We start from the raw sequence: 25,846 nt of genomic DNA on the forward strand, positions 1-25,846 counted from the left end.
CTTTCTATTAGCAGCTGATCAGGGATTTCAGTTCCTCGATTACCCTTAAATATCATGCTGCCTTTACACAGTGATGATGTGTCTCGGTATGAGAAGTCACTGCCCTGGGCAGGATTGAGCCGTGCCAGCCCCTTAGGTTTCCAAATGTTCCTTTCTGGTTGCTGGTGAGGAAATGCAAATTGGCTTCTTGTCTGAGTTGTCCCTGCCTTGGTCTTGATTCTAGCAACCACCTACAGTGTCTGCATAAGGTCTTCCCCCCAGTACCCCCTCTATTAGGCCGCCAACGTAGGTCTTTGGATACGTCCTTTTAATAGGGTGGCATACTCAAATTGAACATTGCGGCCAACCCAGTATTGGCCATGCCATGTAGGCATGGGAGCGGTTGTGGGACAAGTTGTGGGCTCTCTCGGGTTCACCGCCAGTGCCTCCGAGATAGTGTAATCCTCGGTAGGCAATTGACCACGTTCCTTTGGAAGTTCAGGTTGGAATTTTACACATTAAAACTCTGTGCTACCTTCTCTCGGAGCACTGCATGCCGGTATATTTTGGACCAGGACGGAAGGGCGCATTAGGGAGACTAAGCCCCTCCGAGTGAATTGCCTCCATATACGTCACCGTGCTAGCACCGATGACAACGTTAACAATGTTCACAGGTCATGGGTGGGTAATACCTTGATCATTCACCTCCTCACACGGCTCATCGGTCCCAATATCCCACCAATCAATTTTGTTTTCCATGTCTGTTTCCACTGACGGGATTGTGGTTTGCAGCGTAGGGAATGCAGGTGTCGAAATAGTTGTCTGTTTCTTCGTCAGGATGTGTGGCAACACCACCTCCATTTCAGCCCAAGCCTCCTGTCAGATGTGAAGGCGCACCCACAGCTCACTGACCAGCCCTTGCATTGATGGTCAGATGTCAAATGTTTGTGTGATGATAGGGTGGGGGTTGGTGCTCCACTACGGTCAAACACTCTGCCACGCTCTGCTTCTGTTTTTTTTTTAAAGGATATGCTCCTCCTCTCCTCTCAGCATAGACAGCATAGACAGAGTAAGCAGACTCTGCAAGATTCAGGATTCAGGCACGCAGTGAAAAAGGATGGCCAAACACTCGGCCAAACACTCTGCCACACTCCGCTTGTAGCGGGTGTTTTAAAGGATATGCTCCTCTCAGGATAGGCAGAGTAAGCAGACTCTGCTAGATTCAGGATTCAGGCACGCAGTGAATCAGGATGGCCAAACACTTAGCCAAACACTCCGCCGCGCTCCGCTTGTGGCGGGTATTTTAAAGGATATAGTCCTCCTCTCCTCTCAGCATAGACAGAGTAAGCAGACTCTGCAAGATTCAGGATTCAGACATGCAGTGAATCAGGATGGCCAAACACTCGGCCAAACACTCCATATTTAACAGGTCTTATTTGCCATTTTCAAAGACAACCCAAGGAGGAAGTTAGGAGTTGGAGAAGGAGAGAGAATATGCACAGCAGTTCATTTTCCAGACAGATCCTGTGGGTTTCTTTGTGAGGCAGCATGCAAAGCCACTTATAGAAGCCTTCTCTTCAAATAGTGCACTGGATCCCATACCTGGTAGGCAGACCGGGGCTTCCTATCCTTCCAAACCTATTTATGGAAAGCATACATCTTTTCCATTTAGATGGCCACCATGTGAGTGAGAGAAAGTAAGTGAGGGAAGGAAAAAGAGAGAGAATATGAGAGAGAGCGAGCGAGAACCCGTTGAGAACCCTTGCAGAACTTCTGGAAGTACTTTGGCACGCATGGGAATCAAATGATTGAAAGATTGGACTAGTACTGATTAGAACACCAATGATTAGCCTAGAATGGGAGGCCACCTTAATGAATCTAGATGGAGAGTAAAGTGAGGAAGGGAGTAGCCCTCAGAGATTGAAATTAAGATTACATGAGCAGGAGCTAAAAGCACCTCCTGGGTATACAGCATTACCCAGTGAGCAGGATCTACCACTGGGGGACCAGGAGCTAGTACATAGCGTTCTGTTAATCCAACTGCCACATAACATTCAAACATAACCTTTTGCTTATTTATTATGACCCTTTATGCTTCAAATGTCATTTACATGTGTACTAATGCTCATTTATAGATTGCTCAAAAGCACAGAGTAGAAGTCGTATAGTTGACTTGGGGGGCCAAAGGTAGCTACTGGTAGCTGTAGTGCCATGCTAACCAGGCTCTTCGAGGCTACAAACAGGAGCTAAATCGCTCCTAGCAGACCTCAATTTTGAACCCTGAGCCCCTGCGTGTGCCCCATGAACTCGGTTATAGATTGCACTGTTTCAATTTAGCCTCCAGAAGAGGTCCATGTGCAGCTGGTTTTCTTTCCAGACCTAAAAACATATCTCCCAAAGATGGATAGCATCCTTCACGTTAGATCACTTGTCTTTTTCCCCTCCAGGTGCATTGGAAATTAATATCACCCAGAGATTTGAAGTGACGTATGAATGGAAAGAGTGAAGATAAGCAGTCTAATAGACAAGTAGAGAGTTAAATAACTATTGATAAATGAAGAATTAAATAACTGCTGAACAAATGAAAAGAAGTTGCAATAAAAGCATTGTGTAATGTAGTTCCTATGCGAGATTTTCTTTGGAGCTGTAAGTCACTCTAGAGAAATTAAGTGAGTGTCAACCCTACAAGTTGTTTCCTGTTCAACCACACAGATATGGTCAAGAATAACATGAAGCAAGCTGTACAGTTCACCAGTGTTATGATGAGGGTGGTTAGCTCATAGGAGCATGTTTATTTCCAATACAACAGAAATCTCAGCATTCTTAATATTTGTTATTCAGACCTTTGACATAAATATATCAGTCTTTAGACATAAGTAGCAGTACAAATAGAATAAAGCACAACCAACTGAACTTTTGTTTTGTGCAGCACAGTATTATTTTTTCAAATGGATTGTGTCTTTCCACGTATTCCCCATCTTATGATAATTATCCCTTCAGCTTCAGCTGCTTCAGAAATCTTTTTCGACAGGGGGTGCTGTGTGCCGTCTCATTGAGTCGATAACCCCAGAGGTCCTCCGTTCGACTGTGGACATCTTCATAAGTATAAGTAGCGCACGCAACGCCAGTTGGATTCAGTTCAATGTTTCCGAGCTAACGCTTCGAAGAATTACGGCGTGCTTTGGTTCTTCTGTGAACTTTAATAGTTATTTTTGTTTTGAAAATGTCATCCCCGTCAGCTCCATCAATGCCTAAAACGAGCGTCAGGAAGTGCTAAGACTGTGGATTGAAGATGTCGATCACTGACCCCCGCAACATATGTCAGTGGTGTCTTGTTAACGGTCACCATACCTCCGACTGTGGCTCCTGTCAAGCGATGACCGAAAAGGCTCTGAGGGAGTGTAAAGGTAAATTGGCAGTGGGGAGGTTGCCTTTGAAGTAATTCTAAGAGATCAAAAAGAAAGACAGATGAGTCGAGGGATTCTTCTTGACGTAAAAAATCTAAATGGTCTTGATCGAAAAGTCTATCACGCCATTCTTTGTCGTCTTCTTCGAAGAAGGCCAAGAAACAGCCTTATGGGTCACCTTAGACCTCCAGTGATTCCTCAGCTGAGGTAATCAAGTGTCCAACTAAATCAGACTCCCCAGCAAAATGGGATGCATTTCGTAATGAAATGCTCAAAATCTTTGAGAATGTGTCCCGACCCCCTCGAAGGACAAGAAGAAAGCCCATGCCCCTGTTGATCTGAAAAAAGACGACAAAGGGAAGTCGAAGATGAAATCTTTGAAACCGAGCCATAAGTCCGTTTTGCATCGAGAAAGATCTCGATCTGATGAGAAATCATTGAGGGCTTCGACAAGTCAGGAATCCAGTCCATCGAGGGTTCCTTTGAAGCAGCATAAGAAGTCTACAATGTCGACACCTTCGCTGACACCATCGGCGTCAGAGCCGTCGACACCAGTATCGAAGTCAACGACGACAAAGGTGACCCCGACTTCGAAGTCGTTGTCGATGATTACTTGGAGATTGTCTAAGCCAGTGGTAATCCAGGAAAAGGTTTTCAAACCTTTGACCAAAAACGATTTTTAAGTCTTTAACAGCCATCTATGAAGATAATTAACCTTCAGATGATAACACACCACCATTTGGGTTACAATACGGCACCCCTAATGTGCCAGATGAATTGAACGCTGATGAGTCTAGATCAAAAGATTTATATGACAACCTTCAGTCGGACAGTGGGTTAGATATCTCTCCAGAGTTAGAATTTGGCAAACCAGATCCTACTGAACATGCTGACTCCTCATATAGGAAACTAATGAGTAAGGCTATAGAGTTTTTAGGTTGGAGCAGGCCTACTCCTTCTTTTGAGCAGGATGGCATGACAGATATCTTAGAACAGGGTCCCCAAAAAGATCCAATTTTGCTGTTTCACACTGCACTACAAAAAAGGGTCTCTGCAAATTGGGAGACACCAGAGACTGGGGCAGCAGTGAATAAAAATGTAGCTAGAAACTACAGACCATCCAGTAGCGACACAGAGTGTCTGACTAAACATCTAACACCAGAAAGTTTGGTGGTTCAGGCTGCTACATCTACCAAGCAGTGAGCATACCCTTCCATACCTCCAGTCAGAGAATATTCCCTCGTGGTGGACGAGGGAGAGGTGCTAAGCCAACACAAGCAGCTGCAGTTTTACCATCAGCCGCTGCTTCAGCTGCCTCAAAACCACTCTGAGTGCTTGACCAACAAGACCCTGGTGGGAGGCAGACTTACTCAGCATCTGAAAGAATGGTGGGGCATTACTTCAGATGCTTGGGCACTGAAAACTGTAGCTCAAGGTTACTGCCTCTTTCCAAAAAAGGCCTCAGGAACCTCCACCGGGGAACAACTCTTTCAAAATTCCTGATCCGCTCCTTGTGCAGGAAATGTTGACCCTGTTAGAGAAAGGTGCAATAGAACATGTACCTGTAGCGGAATGGAACAAGGGTTGGTATTCCCCATACTTTCTGATTCCCAAAAAGGATGTAGGATTGAGACCCATCTTGGACTTAAGAAACTTGAACAAGTTCCTCAGGAAGGACAAGTTCAAGAAGGTTACCCTTTCCCATATCCTTCAGGCTCTCCAACTCCAAGACTGAATTGTATCATTGGACCTTCAGGATGCTTACTTTTATGTGTCTATCCATTTCAAGCACAGAAGGTACCTGAGGTTCGTGTTTGGCGGTACTCATTATTAGTTTCGAGTTCTACCATTCGGGCTGACCTCCGGCCCAATGTGTTTTACCAAATTGATGGCAGTGGTGGCAGAGAGTCTCAGAGGAGGGGGGATTCACATCTACCCCTTCCTAGATGATTGGCTGATCAGGGCTCATTCACCCGAACAAGCCCGGGAACATCTTATTGTAGCCTGCCACTCTCTTCACAAACTGGGTTTCCCCCTCAATTACAAGAAGTCCCATTTCATACCATCTCAAAGACTCCAATTTATTGGAGCAGTCCTGGATGCTTTCTCTGGGAAAGCCCCGCCATCTGAGGTGAGAGCTCAACATATTCTGCAGATTGTCACCACATTTCAGAGTGCCCAGCACCTTTGATTTTTTGAGGTTGCTTGTTCTCATGGCATCCTACATTTTTCTGGTGCCAAAGTCTCGTCTTGAATGGGCTCTCAGGACTCAATGGTCCCAGTTTTTAGGCAGAATGTCAGACCACCTGAAAGTTCCGATGAGAGTCTCCCTGGACCTTCTGTGGTGGGCTTGCAAGGACAACATTCTCAAAGGAGAATCTTTTTGGCAGCCATGGCCGGAGATGACAGTAGTGACGGATGCCTCACTCACGAGGTGGGGAGCCCACACCAACAATTTGAGAATCAGCGGTCGTTGATCTCCATCAGAGTTCAAACTACACATCATCGTTTTGGAGCTGAGCACAATCAGACTAGCGCAAAAGGCCTTTCTGCCCTCTGTACGGGGAAAGAATGTCCTGATAATGACGAACAACACAGTGGCCATTTACTACGTCAACAAGAGAGGAGGTGTAGGGTCACTACCGCTGTGCAGAGAAGCAATGCAGCTCTGGTTCTGGGCAATTCAAGAAGGAATCTCTCTATTGGCAGTTCACCTAGCCGGAGAGGAGTAAACGGTGGCTGACACTCTGAGCAGGCAGAGCACAGTCTCCCACAAGTGGGAACTAGCTCAGGAGGTCCTTCAAGAGATATTCACCCTTTGGGGAACCTCCCAAGTAGATCTCTTTGTGACCAGTTTCAACTGGAAGTGCGAGCTGTTCTGCTCCAGGAAACTTCCCCCAAGAGGAGCTCTACGAGACGTGTTCATAGTGGACTAAGAGTTTCCACTCGTGTACGCGTTTCCTCCAGGCCCCGTCATTCCTCATGTGATCAGGAGGTTGAGAAAGTCTGCGAAACCCGGGATTCTAATTGCCTGGATTGGGCTAGGAGGACGTGGTACCCAGACCTTCTGGACATGTCCATCTGCCCTCCAATATGTCTTCCACAAAGAGAGGATCTTCTCTCACGAGAGTAGGGTCGGGTTCTCCATCCAGAGGTCATGACACTCAGCCTTCACGCATGGTTTCTGAGAAGCTGATATACAAGGATTGGGACCTCCCAGATGATGTAATGGAGATCTTGCTTTTGGCCAGAAAGTCAGCAACAAAAAAATCTTTGTACCGCTGCCATTGTACAAGTTCAGCAGCTGGTGCAGGGATAAGAATGTGGATCCCTTTCTATGTGACATACCTATGGTGCTCTCCTTTTTGCTACATTTGACAACTCTGGTGCTCCAGTTTGGAACAATTAAAGGTTACCTGGCGGCGCTATCTATTTTCAAGCACTCTTCAGAGGAGGAATCATATTTTAAGATCCCTTTGATTGTTCAATTCCTAAAATGTCTTACTAATGTATTTCCACCAGTTTCATTTGGGTTAGGACAAATTACCTAAGTAGAAAAGTCCTACCACCAAAAGTCCAACCCCCATTTATTCGCATATGTATATGTGGGGGGATTAAAGCTAATAAAAATGTATAGGTGTAAGGTGGGGGGCTTTGAGGGGTCGCCCCCCACATAAATATATGCAAAACAATGGGAGGGAAAGACTTTTGGTGATCAAGGTGAAACCTTCTTTTTTTTTACCTAAGGTAGTCTCCCACTTCCACTTGTCACAAACAATAATTTTGCCAACTTTCTATCCACCTCCCCATCATGGAAAGGTGGAGGAAAGATTACATAGACTGTACCCAAAAAGGGGTTTTAGTTTATACATATTTAGAATGGCTAAATTTCACCAAATTGACCAGTTATTAATTGGCTATACTGGCCCTGAATTGGGTCTAGCTGTTACAAAACAACCCATATTCAGATGGATCATCCTGGCTATTGGTGAATGTTACAGATTAGCACGCAAGGACCCGCCGGAAGGCCTAAGAGCACATTCCACAAGGGGCATGGCAACCACTGCTGCTCTTCAAAGAGGTGTCCCAATCAAAGATATTTGTTCAGCGGCCACTTGGTCGTCGGTTCACACTTTTGTGAGACATTACTGCCTGGATTCATCTTCCAGTCAGGGAGGACAATTTGCAAAAGTGGTCCTTCATTCAGTCCATGACAATAGATAAATATAATTAGTACTCCCACCACCAAATTAGTACTGCTTTCGGAGTCTATCATAAGATGAGGAATATATGGGAGGATACAATCCATTCGAAGAGCAAGTTACTGCTCTTTCGATTGGATGTTCCTCCCACATATTCCTCATCACCCCTCCCAGCCTACCCCACCATAAAATATATGTGTTCTTACACTTTATGCTTTCTTGGAGTCTAGAGTTTGTGGTACGCCTGATAATTCTTTTTCAGGAGGGGGAAAATCAGAACTGAAGCCAACGGGCGCTGCATGCGCTACTTATACTGATGATGACGTTGACTGTCAAACGGAGGACCTCGAGGGACATTGACTCAAAAAGACTGCGCACAGCGCCCCTAATCGAAAAAAAAAATTCGAAGCAGCTGACGCCAGTGGGATAATTATCATAAGATGAGGAATACGTGGGAGAAACATCCAATTGAAAGAATGTTACTAGGGGTAAGTAACTTGTTCTTCAGTGCCCATATATCCACAGGATTAGACATTACACAAATTATTTTAACAATAGAATATTCCTTGCCCTGGACTAAGTGTTTTCATGGGTCTGACAGCCATGACAGCCTTGGGTTGGGCTGGAAGTTATTTCCCATCTGTGGAGATTAGTTATTTATTCATAGCAAGGCATCTGGCTCAGTGAGTTAAGAAACACTGCAGACTAAGGCTTGAATTACATATCAAAATAGCATAATTTTTTTTGAAATACAGATATTGACGAGATAATACTATAAGCTACTTCATGCAAGGCATTTATAAATGTGCACCGAACAAAGTGAACTCCAATCTTTTCATTTATAACTCATATAATTCCACAGTTTTGAATATTCGGCAAACCAACATGTTTTGACAGAAGAGGCGATTATTTCATACCTGTTCATAATCAGGGTTGCCAACATGTTTTCTTACATCATCCGAGGATAGTCAGATGCATACCCAATTTTCTGTTAGATATGTGTTTTGTAAAACACAAGAACATCCACATATTACCAATGACCAAGTTCCCTAGTATGAAATACAAATTCGTAATAATTTCGAAGTTTTAAAATGTACAAAAGTGTTGGAGCCCCTCTACTGACGACGACATGTTTCAAATAACCTATTCTATGGGATGTACCCCGTTCAGGAGAGACTAAAATCATGTTTTAGCTCACTGCGCCCTCACAGAGTAGAAATGTCTATGTGCATATCAGTCTGGTCCCAGCCACAAGGGCAGTCCAGCACTGACATGCTAGGCAATTCTCCTCTGAACAAGAGTATTATTAGCAACCTGAGACACGTGTTTTGGCATTGGACGGCCTCATCAGTGAGATGAAGCTGAGCCTTTTCTAAGTCACAGTGAGCTAAAACGTAGCTGTAGATCCTCCTGAGTAGCTCCCACACTTTTGTATAATTTAGAAGTGAATGGAACTTTCTCAAGGTTAAGATTAAAAGGATAAATATTTACCAGAGGGCTTTTTCTATTTATTCATTTATCCTGTTTAACTCATCATAGAGCTTAACTCAGAGATTGATCAATCGAGGATTGAATGCAAAACTTTGCTAATCCATCTGTCAAAGAAAAAAGAAATACATGTGAGTCTGTGGTTTTAATTGTGATTTCTACTTCCTTTTTCTTATATCATGGTTCTAGGTTATTCCTTTGTGAATGCGAAGTGTTTTGTAACACAGTCTGTTCATGAACAATTTTACATTTGTACATATATTGATAACAAAGGGAATATTAATTTTACTTCAGACACTGGTCTTTTCTCAAAGTTTACAAGGATATCAAGTTGGTGTATATTTTTTAAGTATTTATTAAAACAGTTTTGCATTTATTCTTCAACCATTACAAGAACACAATACATCCAGGCTGATACCTCTCGTCAACAAAGATCTCAACCTTTAGAACCCCATTCTTTATTAAAAGGTCCTCCTGCATTACCGTTTGTGATTTTACTACTAATTATTTCAAGTCATTGTAAAAAATATTTGCTTGCTGTACATCATTTCATTAATGGAGCAGTTGCTAAATGGTGTGCTCCAGTGTTGTTAATACTTGAAATTCAACTGACGTATGGCCTAAACAAAATCACGCAATTTTCAGACATAATTCAACTGACAGGTTAAACCTGAATCCATGCTGCTAAAAAACACGTAAATACATTCTCTGCACTAATGCAGAGTATATGATACCAACAAAATGCCTAATGTTGCTTTGCCTGTTTGGTCTAATTCAGTGCACTAGGTAATGAAATAGAACAACATTTCCCTCTCTGTGAATCCCTGCACTGGTTTAGTTTACAGGATACTCAAATAAAAAATGTCAAATGGCTCTTTGCACTAATTCAATGTAGCATGTAATGAAAAAGTCCCCAAAAGCGTCTTTGTCTTAGAAAAATGTAAAATATTAATTGGCACATTGATGTTCTTAAATAATGGCTCTCATCCATTTTACTGTGGCCTCCATTGTATCATCTGGCTTGGGCCCAGTTCTCTGCTTCCATCACCTACACGACTTGCCATCTGACAAAAATACCACTGTGTCGTATGCCTTCTGAGCCTGTCCCTTGACAGATTTTATGATGATTTACATAGCCAGAAATTGGGACATTTATCTAATCTAAAATGCAAGTTGCATTGTGTTATTAAAACCTATTAGCAAACCTGACATCACTTTATTCCAGTGCATTCTGTCGTGGCCTGTGTTAATGAACCGATCATAATTTGTCTTATGCAGTACAAAATATCCCTGTATCTAAGTCGACGTATCTTCCTGTCCACTTTTCCAAGAATGTTTTTATTATTCTTGATCTTGTTCTTATTTCTTCTGTGCCTTGAGAAGGGAATATTCTAAAAAGAAGGGATTTTCTTTCGAATTTTAAATATATATGCAATGTGATACGCATATGCCTTTTTCTTCTTTGGTGTTAATGGCTAGATCATAAATCCAATATATATGGGGCTGGTTTACTAGGCTCAAAAAACTGTATAAGTAGAACTTAATTCATTTTTGGCATAAGTTTTACGTACCCTATTTTTTTTTAGCTTAGTAAATTTAGTTTTACGTACTCTCATTTTTTTTTAGCTTATACATACATTGAGCTGACTTACTAAGCTATACAAATTGTGTAAATTAAACTTATGCCAAAAATATGGCTTAAATGCTATTTACTTTTTTGAGTTTAGTAAATTTGGTCTTACTTGTGCTGAGTAAATTAACTCCAATATGTCGCCAGTTCATACATTCAATGGGCAAACTCTTTCTAAGCACTACATTGAAGCCATATATGTTTGGCGTGAATGCGCAAAACTCCATGAATCTGCTTCTAAGTGCAATAAAAGAGCTAACAATATTAACCCTAATGTTCAAAATGTGTTCAAAATGTGCCTTGCAAATTCATTCAGGTGAAACGTATGTGAAGTGACTCACATACGCTGTATACCTCTTACAGGTCAAATTCAGAATCTAGGTGTTCCAAGACTTATTTCTAACTGGAAAAAATAGATTAATGACAGAACTTTGACTCAATTGTCACAGAACAAGAGAGCATTACCTGTAGCATAAGTGTGACCAATTAGGAAAGCTTGAATACAGAGTCTGAATATTGGTTTATAATACAGCACAGAGTACTGCAAGAGTGAAGAGATAGGGGTGTATATGCTATGGCACAAATATACAGAAGTGGAAATAGAAATTATTAAAAGAAATACCTGAGGGGTTAGCTGTTTACCAGGTTTTTCAATGTTTGAATCTAATATAATTTTGGAGATCTGGATTTGGTCTGTAATACATAAATAAAACACAATCCTGACATGTATGTAGACGTTGACCAATAATCTATTTATGTTATGGTAAGGTAAGTGACTCAGAATTACCTGTTTGAAACAGTGTATCTTTTAAGGATGAATTTACTGTGATGAGGGCTGTGTATTTTCAACGTATGGTGATGCAATTATATTTTTGTCCTGTTAGAAGGGAAAATAATTAAAGGTGATGGGGAGAAAAACATACACTACTCTCATGGATGTTTAACTCAGAGACATAATGTACCATAAATAAATGCTAGAGCATTCTGGATATTAAAAGGGAAGAGCTCCTGCAATTTGCATATAATAATTTATTTGGATTGGAAAGACTCCAATACGTATACTGGGGGCTTTCATGCTGTGCAAACCATTGCATACTGTATGCACTGTACGTGCTGCCATTTTGGTTTACCATTTAAATGATTTAGTGAGGTCAGCGCTAGAATGGCAAAGTGTTTCTCTAGCCATCTTGAAATAGAAAATGGATTTTGTAAAATGCTACGGAGGGGTTGACCATTTTTGGTTGTCATTCAAGGACACCATTTGAATGAGTTGAAAAAATCAGTGGTAGGGTGGCGATTCCTTGTTCTGTCTGCCATCTCGAAATACAAAATGGTGGTTGATTAATCCATCCATGGAGTAACAATTTGTATCTTTTTTCAGGTTATGTCAAGCACTGGACACTGGACTTTCAATTTGAATTTATTCCATCCATGATAGAATGCCAAGTGGCGAGGGTGGGGGTTTGGGCAACAGACATCAATTCTAAAAATCAAAGGCAACTATTGGTTGTCACAGTTGTTGGAAGTCGTAAGGGTATAATTGAAGCACATTACAAGTTTGACTCAAATGCATCTAATTGGTTGTCAAAGTATTTCTGTGTCAGCAAGGTGCAATATACATAACATTTTATTCCATACCTTTTCTGCTTGGTGCAGTTATATTTCTATGTTGTAATTTCTGTGGGCATTTTTGATTATTTCCAGCATGGTCCAATTTATATCATCCTTAGTGCGAGAATGGTCTACATAGTGCCCAACCATAGGGGTGTTGAGTATTTTTTGGAGGCTTTTCCAATTGTGTTCTGTGATTCCTTCACTGATCTTCCTGGTTAAAATTCATAGTACAATGCATGGCATGGGCATCAAAATCAGCTCATTAAATTAGGTGTTTGCAGTACGAGAAATATGTGTGTGCCCATCTGCTACCTTCATATTCAAATATGATACTTTTCATAACGATGTATTTATCATGAAACACGAGCATCTGTTAATTGTCGCGACGCTGTTTCAATTCATTCTTTTTTAGGATCTTAGAGCTATCTTTCCAATTCTTTAATCCCCTAAAATCAAACAGTGATTTTTTTTCTTTCGGTTCTGGATGATTTTTAATTAGGTGCAAATACCTCAAAATAGATTTATGTTTCAAATGATCATGTTTACTGAGGTTGTAATGCAAACAATCCTCTTATGGGTGTCTATTGTGTTTTCGGTTTTAATAAGTCTTCCTGTCTCTTACTCTAGCTCTTTTTTTGGAATTAATAATGGGGCTAATTTCCGTGGAGCCACAACATAAATAAAATGCATAAAAGTCCTGCATAAGACTGTTATGCATTTCATTTAAGTGATGGCTCATTTTCAACCTTTTGTATGGTGGATAGGAGGGGCTGGTCGTAAGTTACGATTCTGCCTCACCTCTCCTCTCATCTCCACCTTGCAAATACTCCAGCATTTCCATAAGAATGCATTTTAATGCAGATGCAAATGCTGTGTATTCTTATGGAATCCCCATGCTTTTTACACCAGCAAAAAGCAGGTGGATTTCATAGGAATCCATTATAAACGGCACTTGCCATGCATACATGTGGTGGGGAGATTCGTTGTCATATTCCCCTTTGTGCCCCCCCCCAACTTTTGGTCAGCACACATCCAATTCTTGGCTCGGGCACCTCAGGGGCTTGTCGTTGCCAGATAGATTAAGTTCTCCACCTAAAGAAAATTCAGTATGAGTTTTGTAGATCCCACAATGCCAAGGAAACTCCTGGGCACATCTCAAGGGTCAAGGCCATTGCGCATCCATAATTCGTTAATAAATAATACAACCCACAAATTGCACTATGAAATGCCATCATAATGTGAGATGTCCAATAAGGAGACAGCTCGCCATCCTTTCCATGTTCCATATTTTTCTGACATTAACACATACAACCACACATACATCCCCTTGATCACTATTGCTCATTCTAATGTATTCTTCACCTTTTTCCGTGACCTTTGGCCATCATTCTTGTTCACTGTGGCTCATTACAAGTTTAGCGGTGTTGGGAACAAAGTGGAGGTAATTCTGTTTACTTCCATTTTTCCTGCACTGCCAAACTACAAGTTTGCCGGTATTACCTCTGGCGGTATTACTGGATGGTAATACTGCTGATTTCTGGATGTAAAAGTGGATGAGTTACCCCCAGCTTGAAAATGGAGGTAACCATCCGGTAACACCGCTGGAGGTAATAATAGCAAACATCCCCAATGGAGTCCATACAATGGAGTCCTAAAATGGGGAATTACACCGCCAAACCACCACTTGTCCCCTGGCAGTATTACCTCCAGAGGTAATACCTCCAGTGGTAATACAGGCTGACCAAATGACGATATTGGTAATTCTGTTTGCTGGTATTCTGGTGGATTTATATATACCAGCGCCATGTCCAGATCGAGGCGTGGTGCAGTCGAGTCAAGAAGGAGCCGATGGACAACCCCGAGCAGCACTGTTCCCACTGCCAAAAAGGTTTCCAAGCATCTGACGCTGGAAGGTTATCTATCAAATGGGGAATCTGCGGGGGAATCCATAGAAAGAACATCACTGGTAAGTAATTTCTCCTTCTGTCTAAATGTCTATTGGCATCCTTGCTTTTCTGACACAAGCCTATTACTCCTCCAACTTCACCCAAACAACAGGTAGACTAATGTCTGATTTGAAACTTCTGTCTGATTGTCACTGGCCTAGTGCCTTGGGCAAACCTCCCACCATTCTCTTGTCTTTCGTCTCGCTCCTCATCCCTGCCTTCATCTAATAGCCCTCCCTGCCAGCTTCCATCCCTCCCATCTTCTGACTTTTCCTCTCACTCTCTTGCTCTCTTCTTTTGTCTCTTCCACCTACTTTATCCTCTCTCCTCCCCTCTGATACTCTCTTACTCCAACATCTTTTTTCCCTTCAACCTACTTAATGTTTTCTTCTGCTTAAACCTCTTCTGTCTTTGATCTCAATTCTTCAAAGCTCATAGCTCCCTTTTCCCCAAGCCTTATATGCATCAATAGTAGTCTTTGTCTTGACACAATAGCAGGTTTCCTTGTTGTTATCTAGGGGTTCTCTGGTCTTGGCGCAGTGGTCGGACCACACGATCCACCCATTATAGGTCACACAACCAGGAATATTGAGTTCCCTCTGAGTCGTTCAAATATTAAATAAAGAAGTGGTTTCTCAAAGGCAGCTTCAAAGACAATCAGTTTCTCAGACTTGATTTCAACTCTGCAGTTAGAGTTCTTCATTCAAATTTAGTTTCTTAATTTCTTTCAGTATATGATTAAACATCAACTTAATATTAGCAGGTCTGCTTTTCTATTCAGTTTGTTATTCAAGATGAACATATTTGCTGGTTTTATTCAATTCAATATTCAATATTAGCAGTGTTGTTGTTTTTATTCAATTCGGTATTCAATATTAGCAGTTTTGCTGTTTCCATTCAGTTTGGTATTCAGTATTAACAGCTTTGTTGGTTTCATTCAATTCGGTATTCAATATTAGCAAGTTTGCTGATTTCATTCAATTGAGTATTTAATATTAGCCCTTTATGCTTTTTGATTCATTTCAGTTTAGCAGTTTGTGCTTTTCATTCAATTCGGGAATCAATATTAGCAGTTTATGCTCTTTCGCGCCAGTCACCTTTTGCTCCTTCATTTAACTTCACTGTTCCACTTGTAATGCCAGTATTTATTCACTTGGTGCTGTTTGCAACCTGTGTAGCTCGTCAGGAGCTCCCTGTCTCTGGGTAGTGTTCCCAGCACTCACCGATTGTAAGCGTCTTCCTTTGGTGGTTCTCTCTGGTCACTGATTCAGCTTCTGCGAGCCCCACTCGGGGGGGGACAGGAGTTTGGTCGGCTTTGGCGAACTCAGTGTCTCTCGGAGACCAGGTGCAGCGTTCTTGCCATTTGTGCCTTGCCACAGCTCCTTTTGCTCCCATTTCTGGCAGGAGGCTTCCTTCTTCATAAGGGAGGCTTCCCTTAGTTTCAGGATGTCTGCCAGCATCTCGTCTTGAGTTCCACCACGGCTGCTTCTGGATTCCCTGGTTTTCAAAATACTCTGTCCAAGTTCCCCAGGTCTCTCTCTCTTGCATGTCTTGGCCTTTTATGCACCTGTGGTCCTTCAATGGGCTGCAGGTGTATTCCATCAGTCAATCGTGCCTTACTCTCATATGAACACACTTGCAACTGCCTGGTACACTCTCCTGCCAGGCGTTTCTCATATGAACACACTTGCAGCTTCTTGGTATATTCTCCCACCAGGGCTTTCTCATAGGAACAGACTTGCAACTGCCTTGTATACTCTCCTGCCAGTGCTTTCTCATATGAACACACGTGCAACTGTCTGGTAACCTCTCCTGCCAGGGCTTTCTCATATGAAAACACTTGCAACTAGGGATGTACTGAATAGTAAATGTACTATTCGGCCGAATACCAAAGTTTTCGGCCAGAGACAAATAGTGAGCCAAATAGGGGTTTACTAGTAGAAATGTGTCAATATATGTATAGAAATGTTCCCTTTGAAAAATAAACATAGAAAAATTTCATTAATTTGTCCTGCAAAATAAAACCAATGCAAGCATCTCGATATAGTTATACTATATATAAAACATTTCATTCAGAGTGCCACCCATCAATGAGATATGCGGCAATAATTTTGAACATATATAAACAGCATTGCACAAGTGCGTAGGAAGATGCACACTGCCCCAAGAAGCAACAGCAAACAAGCATCAGCAATGCCAACAGTTGTGGATTTTGTGTAGGCATGGGAACGGCACTTGCCAGCTACTGCCATAGTGGTATTATCTGTAGTAGAAAACAATAGGTTTTTTTTTTATCCACATATACATTTCTTGGCATCACTTTCTTATTTTGGTGACTGCTAATTCTAATTACTTAATTGTATATCAAACTTCAACAAGTAAGTCAAGTATCCCTAAATAGAACAAATTCAACTGTAGTAATCCAGTCATAAAACTTGGAATATTAGTTTAAACTTAAGTTACTGCTTTTATTCAATTAGCAGTCATACTAATACATTTCTTGCGTATCAAATATATGGTAATATATACAAAAACACAGTTTTACTATGTAAATCGAAAAAAAACAATTATACAACTCATTGGTGGGTTAGTACTGTGTTTGCATAAAAATTACCTAGAAAAATACAAAGTACTCGAAGGAGGGTGAAGATTGCATAAATGCTGAATTCTGAAACAGTAAGCCCAACAGTTAGCACCAAATCAAATTGATGGGGAGCCCAACAGAGCCAAAGAGCACATATGATTGGTGCAAGTTCCCTATAGTCAATCAATCTAAGGGCCTCTGTCAATTATATCTGTTGGTTTACTGTTTAAATGAGATAGTTAGCCAGATAAGAGAAGGGAGTGAGGGAAAACATATTTCCAACAGAGGACCAAAACCATCGGTTAGTGGTATTATCTAGCTATTGATGGTTTCAGGTGCAAAATGATGCAGGTACATAGGTATGTAAAGGCAGTGCAGAAGAAGCCAAACCTGTTAGCTTTGGCAATGCTTGTTTTAACGGGACTTCAGTGAACGACATGCATAGTGCTTATACATAGATCATAGCTGTAACTAAGCTTTAGAAGGGGAGTTTTATTATTGCTTGATTTCATTGCCTAATAAGAAATTTGGTAGAGAACGCTGGCTGTGTGCAAGTTTTCAGTCGAAAACATTCCATCACAATTCCAATTACTTAAACAATTACATATTAGAATAGGCACTGCTAATAACAAAGAAACAACATTAAAAAGTAATTTCCCAGTCTTTTCAAATCAATCCCTGCTCCATCAAGTAAAAGGTGAAACCCACTTAGCAACATAGTGTTCCACACCTAGTGTGCTGAGAGCACAGTAGATGTACATTTGTCTCTCCTTTTGTACTGCACAGTGGGCCCTGGAGGAGACATTATGGGCACTGCAGTTGGTGGAGTAAGGATGAGGGAGAGAGTGCTGCTTTCCCCATCAAAGGCTGCAGAAGCTCAGTGAAATAGCAGCCTGCAATGATGGTGTGGAGTCAGTGAATCGGGGTTGGGGGTTGGGTGTAAGTGCTTCGGGAGTCGAAACATGGGATTTCAGGGAGACCTGCCCCCTACGAAAACAGAACAAAAAAGGTGTCTGTGCTGTAACCCTTCTCCCAGCACTGGTACCGTAGGGATTTCTACATCCATGGCATGTAGTGGTTGTCCAGCCTGCAGCAGTCCTCCTATTCCCAACTGAGTTACCAGCTGCCCTTCTTCTGGGCCCCAGTGCCACCATCCATAGTATGGTAGTGTTCATAGTGCAGGGAGCACATGTTGCCGAGGGGTCTACACCTGCCACCCTCGTGGCTCACAACACCACCGCTCCCTGCTCACGCCCGGACTCCAACGGACCCCTTTCCCCTCTCTGCTGCACGGGACAGACACATTCCTCGGTTTCTGTGTGAATTTGTACAGGCACTCCTTTCATCTGCTGAGAGTCTCTTTCCCTGTCGACCTTACCGCCCAATGGGCAAGCAGCAGCCACCCTTCCACCTGATTTCTCATTTAATCAGTGGTTGTGTCATATGAGCCAGGATTTGCCGCATCTTGCATCTAATTGGTTCACTCTTTTCTCTGTTCTTTTTGAAGGCGGCCGCTGGCCCGAACAGCTTATACGCGTTGTTATGTGCAAAGCTGAAGCAGGTGCCGAAGAGTGATTGGTGACTTGTGGAAACGAGGTCTGCTCAGAAATCATTAACAAGAAAGATTCAAATGCATCTCATTAAAGACAGGATTTACATCCAATGCACACTACGCATTTAACAAAGGGTTGCTCTTCTTAATGGGAATACTGGCTATGTTTTTAAGGGAATCCAAAATGCTAATGTTTAGGCACTTGTGTGAAAGAATAAAAGACAGCAGCTGCACTCTGTCACAAAATAGATATAGAGAAAACCACCACAGGTTCCTGAATTTTCTAGGGGAGAAATTGTTCTTGGCTCTACAGAGTTCCCGGACCTACAACCAGTGCATAAAAAGCAGCAAACAATGAATTTAATAATTTCGGCTTTGAGTAAGTATTCCAGTAAGTATTCGTCCAAAGCAGAATAGCTGGTTTTAAGCTGAAATTCAGCAGAATACTTACTTAACCGAAGTTCGGTACACACTACTTGCAACTGCTGTGTATGCTCTCCTGCCATGGCTTGACTCTTGTGACTTAAATCTGCCTGGTATATGCTCTTACCAGGGCTTTTCTCTTGTGACTTGAATGTGCCTGGTATATTCTCTCTCCAGGGATTTTCTCACATGTATACGGCATACATTTACAGACTTGACAGTCTTCTGTATCTACTTAGCTCTGTCTCTCCACTTGCTTCTTTCATATATAGTGTGTTCGCTGTGGTTTGCTCTCAACAGGGTTGCCAATACACTCCGGTGTCCCCGTTTCCCTCGGCTCTTGATGGTGCGTGCAGATTCATCTGCTGTATTCCTGTGGCGGCTTTTCAGCGTTCCACTCCCATCCGCTGCCTCTGCACTTTAACTTCTTTCTCTCTCACGGCTCCCGCTCGTCTGTTCAGCGTCTCTCCATGCTTGGGCGGTGTGGAGGCTGCTTCATGGTACCTATGAACACTCTGTAGCCTTTCTCCTGCTTCGGGCATCGTCAAAGAGTACCGTATCCTTCTTCCAGCTCTCCTCAGTATCTTCAGTGAGCTGGTTGGCTCCACCTACCTCGTATCATCGCTGCAGTCCCCCCGGCTGTACTGAGTGGACTTGAGTTCTCCAGCAAGCATCTGCTTGTCAGCAGGTTTTCAGGTTTAAATCTCCCGGCATCTAACATGTTCCTGTAACACTAGAGCACAGTTTGCGCTCCTGCCTTCTATTAATCCTCATTACTCAGCTCTTCTTCTTCATCACAGTACTTTCACATTTAGGGAAATAGAAGTCCGTTTTTGGTAACTTATATGCAAATTCTGCAACAGGGTTCTTTGTGATCTTGAAAGGCAAGTCCGTTCTTGATGACTTGTAAACAGAGTATGTGAAGTGTTCTTAGTGCCCCTGAAAGGCAAGCCAGTTCTTGATGACTTCTCTGTAGAATATTGGAAAGCTTCTTCAGGAGTCTAAAAAGGCAAGTCAGTTTTTGATGGCTTGCATGTATAATATGTTAACGTGTTTTCAATAGTCTTTAAAGGTAAGTCAGGTTTTGATGACTTATATATAGACTCAATGTAAGTATTTGCAGTACCCTTCCTATGTGGGTGAGGGGAGTTATGACAATATGCCATTAAGGCACGGGGAATAGATGGGGCATCCTCAGGAGGGAAGGGGGGAACCCACGTCATGTCTGACGATGGCATGACACCTCCCAGAGGGCTGCCTTCCTCTGTATGATCCTCCCTTAGATAGCTGCCCCCAGATCAGGTAGCAGCTGCTGTCCCCAGGCCATATGGGTAGAGGTTGCTACCGGGAAAGAAGTGATGAAACCATCAGATTCATCACACTGGTATGCTTCCTTGCCAGGGCTTTTCTCATGTGGGCTTTATACAACACACCTGCACACTTCACTGAGCCTTGTATACCTTGTTGCCAGAGATTTTCCTTCATAAGCTTTTATTCAACACACTTGCAAACCTCACTGTGCCTGGTTTACATTCCTGCGCAGGCTTTTCCTTCATGAGCTTTATTCAACACACTTGCAAACTTCACTGTGCCTGGTATACTTTCTTGCCAGGGCTTTACCTTCATGAGCTTTATTCAACACACTTGCACACTTCACTGTGCCTGGTTTACATTCCTGCGAGGGCTTTTCCTTCATGAGCTTTTTTCAACACACTTGCAAACTTCACTGGGCCTAGTTGGTATGCTGTCTTGCAAGAGCTTTTTCATCCGATTCACAATAATATTTGGTGGTGGGCTTCACTCTTAATGTGCACCCATTTTCACAACAATTTGTTGGTTTCCCTCTTTGCAATATATGTATTTTGACTCACTCGCCCATTCGCCCAGTTATTTTGATTTGTTCTCTCTTCCCGTAGCCTCCGGGACATCTAGCACCCATCTCCCCCTCATCGTACCTTTCACTTCGGTGCGTGGTGTTCAGGGAGGCATGCTTCTCTCCGTCCAGTCAGTGGCATTCAGGTTTCTTCTGTTGTTGGTGGCTTACTTGCCACTTGCTTACCGGTTGTCTCTCCACCAGGATTTCACATCTTGGACGCGGCTTCATTCGCCTCTTGCTTCCTGCTCGGCTCTCCCCCGACTTCTGGCTTCTCAGGGTTGGCCGCTTCAGCAGCTGGCTTCATGTCCGGGGATTCTGATCCCCAACCACAGACAAGCTGGAGCTCCACCGGAAGGTTGCCTTGGCAGTGTGACAAGGGGATATTTCTCTTTTTGTCATCCTCTTGCTCCCTTTCTCCTTCCTCTTCAGAGGTCTTGGCTCTTTGGGACTCCTGCAGGCAGCAAACTCTCTCCCAGCCATGCTGGATGTGCCTTTTAAATGTCCCGCCACCTATCAGTGGTTTTCCAGAACAAGACCACATTCTGTGCTTCTTACTGTCGGTGATCTTCATTGCTCTAAGCAGCTTCCTCATCACAGTACTTTCATTTTCATAGGAATGGCAATGAATTTTAGGAAACCTATTCACAACACAAGGAAAGCCTGGAAATAGGTCATTAAGGCATGGAAACAGAAAGGGTATCCCTGAAAGGGACAGGGGGATACCATTTTCCATCTGATGGAAGGTCCCTCCCCCCATGTGATCCTCCCTCATGTAGCTGCCCACAGGATCAGGAGCAGGTATCTGCTGCTGTCCCCTAGCCACATGGGAAGAAGTTAAAGAGGGGAAATGAGTGATGACACTGTCAGACTCATCAAAATACCCGGTCTTTTAAGGCTGCTGCTGATGGGAAATATTACGAGCAGTAATAATATAACAGTTTGTAAAACTACAGTAGGCATGAGACATATGTTCTTGCAATTCAATATACTGACCAAATAACAGTGTAATAACATTTACTGTCAGTATTAAACAATACAGTTAGCCGTACCTATTATAATGTGAGGGCATGGATGTCACACTGTAGCAAAAATGCCCTTTCCCATTAATAACTGTGTTTAATTATCTTTTATAAAAAATAATACTAACCTTTCTAAGACTAGCGCAGAACTAATCTTATTTTAGAAGGCCAATTTCATCAAGTTTGCTAGTATTATGTCCGTACTAGGGATTGTCTGTGAAAGTGCCCTTGTGTTAAGTTACAAGAATTAATTTGATTTCTGGGTGATAATTTCCCTTTGTTCAATGGGTGTTGTTTTACAACTGGTCGTAATTACCGATTACCTTTCATTACATTCATAAAGACTTTTTCCCAAAATGAAGTCTCTAATATTTAATGGTTGTGTGTCCTTGAAATTTGCCACATTATGGATCATAATAATGCATTTTGTATAATTGCCATTGTAATCTGTCTTTAACTGCCCAGAAAATTAAGTAACTCATTGATATCCAAGAAGCATTTTACATTTGTAGAAATTGAAAGCCATTCAACAATTAAAATTGATTTATTTTATGCTTGAAAGTTACAATGTTCAGTTTTAATATCATACTTCATGTTTGAGAAGAGTTAAGTTGAAACATACAAATGGTGATTTCCCTTTTTCTTGTTTCCTTTAAGGCTTTCTTGTGGCCAGTCTTCCAAGACGCTAATAGTGTCCAGCTCGCTTCCTTCCTGTGACAAAATGTCTATAGGTGGTGCCATTGTGCGAAAACCCACCATGCATCGTTACATTAGCACAAAGGTTTTGCTGGCGGAAGGTGGGGACACACCATTTACAGAGCACTGCCGTAACTATGAAGACATGTATAAAGTAAGAAACTTCATCATATCACCTGTCTTCCACAATAATTCATCTTCATATGAAAATATCTTCTATAATAGGCTGGTTACTCCAATTTGTGGAACGCTATTCCTGGTCAGATATCAGTTAATCTGTCTACATATGAAGCTGGTATAATAGTCATTAACAAATATTGTACTGCAAATAATCAATATGTGCGACATGATCTATGGAAGCACTGATTTCACTCATAGGCAAACTTTGCAAAAATGTGATTTAATTAATTCACATTTTGGATTTTGCTTTTGTGTCTTTTTGGAATATGTATTATCCATTATTGATTAGGGATAGTTAGTTTGGTTGCCCCCTCTTGTGCAAAAATATACTGACCCATGATTGGCTTTACATTTCACATGAGACATATATTCTAGCAGTAATTAATAGCTTGTTCGGGTTTGTAACATGTTCCCACACTCTTGTTCGGATAAGGGTGTTCCTCCATAATGTTCCCTTTGACTATGTGTTTCCTGACTATTGATTAACACCATATGTTGAAGCTAAAAATTCATCCTGGTGTTCACCCCAGCATCCCCATGCAAGAATAGGGCCACATAAATGTCCTAGGGTAAGCTAAACTACCATAACTGGTGCCACCACCGTGCACTGTTAAGACTAAACTCCCACCTACTCTTCGGGAAACAGGATCAACGCTCCCCTCCGCCGATCGCAGCGCAAGATCAGGCTAATCAGCCTCACTGGCACCCGGACATGGGAGGACCAGCTATCAGCCCTAATCAGAGCGCACCAGACTCCTTAATTGGCCCTGAAAAAGACTTAGGTCGAAATGCATGTCGTCTGTTTGCACTCACCAATGTTCAACAACTGGCATTTTCCGCCACTATGATGTTTCTAAATTGCATTGTGGAATTGCAAAAGCACCACTAAAGCAAAAAGTAATAAACACCAATACAACTCCTCAGATCTGACCATGAACCAATACCTAAGCATAACTGCCATATCCTTGGGCTATTGAATCCCCCCAGCGCCTTCCATTATCCTCAGGTTTGTCATCCCATCCAATTATATATATATATGTATATATATATATATTCAGTAAAAAAAACTTTGTTAAAGGGACATTATGGTTAAGTTGCACTACTAAAAACCTATGAAATTCAGTGAAAAAAACATTGCTAAAGGGACGTTATGGTTAAGTTGAGCTACTAAAAACCTATGAAATTCAGTGAAAAAAACGTTGTTAAAGGGATGTTATGATTAAGTTGCACTACTAAAAACCTATGAAATTCAGTGGAAAAAAAAATTGTTAAAGGGATGTTATGGTTCCAAGTAAAACCAAAAAAAACCTGAGATTTGCCCGTTATGGTAAGCTAAGCTACCATAACTCGCGCCACCACCGGGCACTGCTAAGATTAACACCCAGGACATCATACGCCTAGCGCACTTCGGCCATGCACCCAAGACTCTAGGCCTTGGACACAACAACACAGCATAACACACCCATAGAAACAAACACCTACCAAATAACCACAACCCAAAAACATAATACATCCACCTCAAAACCTACCCACTTAACATTCTAAAAAATAATTACAACCAATGTACAAACTCTTCAACACATACCCTCTTCACCCAATGCTCTTCTAACGACCCAAAACCAACATCATGCTAAACAAAAATAGCCAGTAGTGCGCCCAGTGTTTATTATTATTCAGCGGACACCACAAACACATTGCGACTTTCTCCCACCTAAACAAATACATTATTTGACCCATCTCTTACTCCCCCACCCTCTCCAAGCACTCATACACACCAACACACTCCCCAAAATTGGATTTATGCTCACTTCCAGAGCATGTCCGTGCATCCAATATGGCGGGCGCATCGAAACAATTTGACGCACCTCACGCCTCATCCCAGCAATCAGACGACAGACACATCGCGTGTCAGCGGACATGACGCAAGCCGATTATCCAATCGGTGCCCTGTCCGAGGAGCGAACACAGATATCACTAATTTGTTTGCCTTACATTTTATTAGTAAAAAAAAAACTACTGGATGGATTTCCACCAAATTAACAAAAGCACGCTTTTGGGACCAAGCCGCAGGTCCTGCAAAATTTGGTGAAAATCAGTCCAGCGGTTTGGGCTCCAGGCGCGACAGACATTTTTCCCATTATGTCTATGGAAAAAAAAGAAATTTTGGAACCCCCCCCTTGACCAAACCTCACCCAACTTTACAAAACAATACAGAGTGGGCCAAATACTTTTGCAAAGTTTGGTGAAGATTCGTCCAGGGGGAGCGTTGTTATAAACTGCCCAAAAAGTGCTCTTCCTATGGTTTTAGCAACTTAACCATAACTACACGGCCACTACCACTATATACTACTATATATTTTCAAGGAAACATTTTTAGCTACATGGACGTTAAGGTTAGAACCCAGCAAAATCCCAGAAATTCAGCTAAAGCCAGCTTAACTTCACAGCCCCTGTTGCACAGCCTATGACCACAATGATGACATCACTAATTACATTACAACAGTAACTGGCATTAAGCATGGCCTTCAGCCATGGTCAAATACATTTTGTATTTGTATTTATTATTTGTATTTATGAATTATTAATTAAATGTATGTATTTATTATTTTAACACATGAATGGATACTAGTCATGGCTTTCAGTTATGGACAGTGGTCACAACCTTCACCCATATGCACTGAATATTTTAAAACACCAACCGCTACCAACCATAGATTTTGGCCTTTACCAGTGGACACAGCTTTCAACCACTGTATATTATGTACACTGATCAGGCACTAGCCATGGACTATACTGTTCAGTGGCCACAATCTTTGGCTGTGCCACTATCTATTCTAACATATAAATGGGCCACTAGACGCCATGGCCTTTGACCTTGAGCAGTTTGTACATCTTTTGGCCATGTCCACTGTATATTTTAAAATAATAAAATGTAATAAGCGATGGCCTTCGGCCGTGCCCACTGTATATTATACAACACTAACCAGCCACTAGCTAAGGCTTTCAGTCGTGCCCACTGCATATTATATACATTAACCAGCCACTAGCCATGGTCTTCAACACAATACTAGCCAGTGGCCACAGTGTTTGGCTGTGCAGACTGTATATTCTAATATTTTAATGGGCACTAGCTATGGCCTTTAGCCATGATCACTGACTGCAGCTTTCAACGTTGCCCACTGTATATTTGAAAATAGTGATGGGCTTTTAACCATGCACATTGGTGTTGTTGAACACTAATTTACCACTA

General features: G+C 42.0%; 1 protein-coding gene across 3 annotated transcripts in view; it reads left to right on the forward strand.

Annotated features, from left to right (window-relative positions):
- RNF207 (ring finger protein 207) overlaps positions 1 to 25,846 on the forward strand; it is a 1,212,833-nt gene that overhangs the window by 995,955 nt on the left and 191,032 nt on the right. For all 3 annotated transcript variants that reach the window (XM_069610286.1, XM_069610287.1, XM_069610288.1), the window contains one exon: positions 22,378 to 22,570. In XM_069610286.1, coding sequence (XP_069466387.1) covers positions 22,378 to 22,570 — 193 coding nt within the window. The remainder of the gene's footprint in view (positions 1 to 22,377; positions 22,571 to 25,846) is intronic.

The sequence above is a fragment of the Ambystoma mexicanum genome, chromosome 8, assembly GCF_040938575.1.
Source record: "Ambystoma mexicanum isolate Mex_15411 chromosome 8, UKY_AmexF1_1, whole genome shotgun sequence".
In the NCBI taxonomy this organism is placed as follows: Eukaryota; Metazoa; Chordata; class Amphibia; order Caudata; family Ambystomatidae; genus Ambystoma; species Ambystoma mexicanum.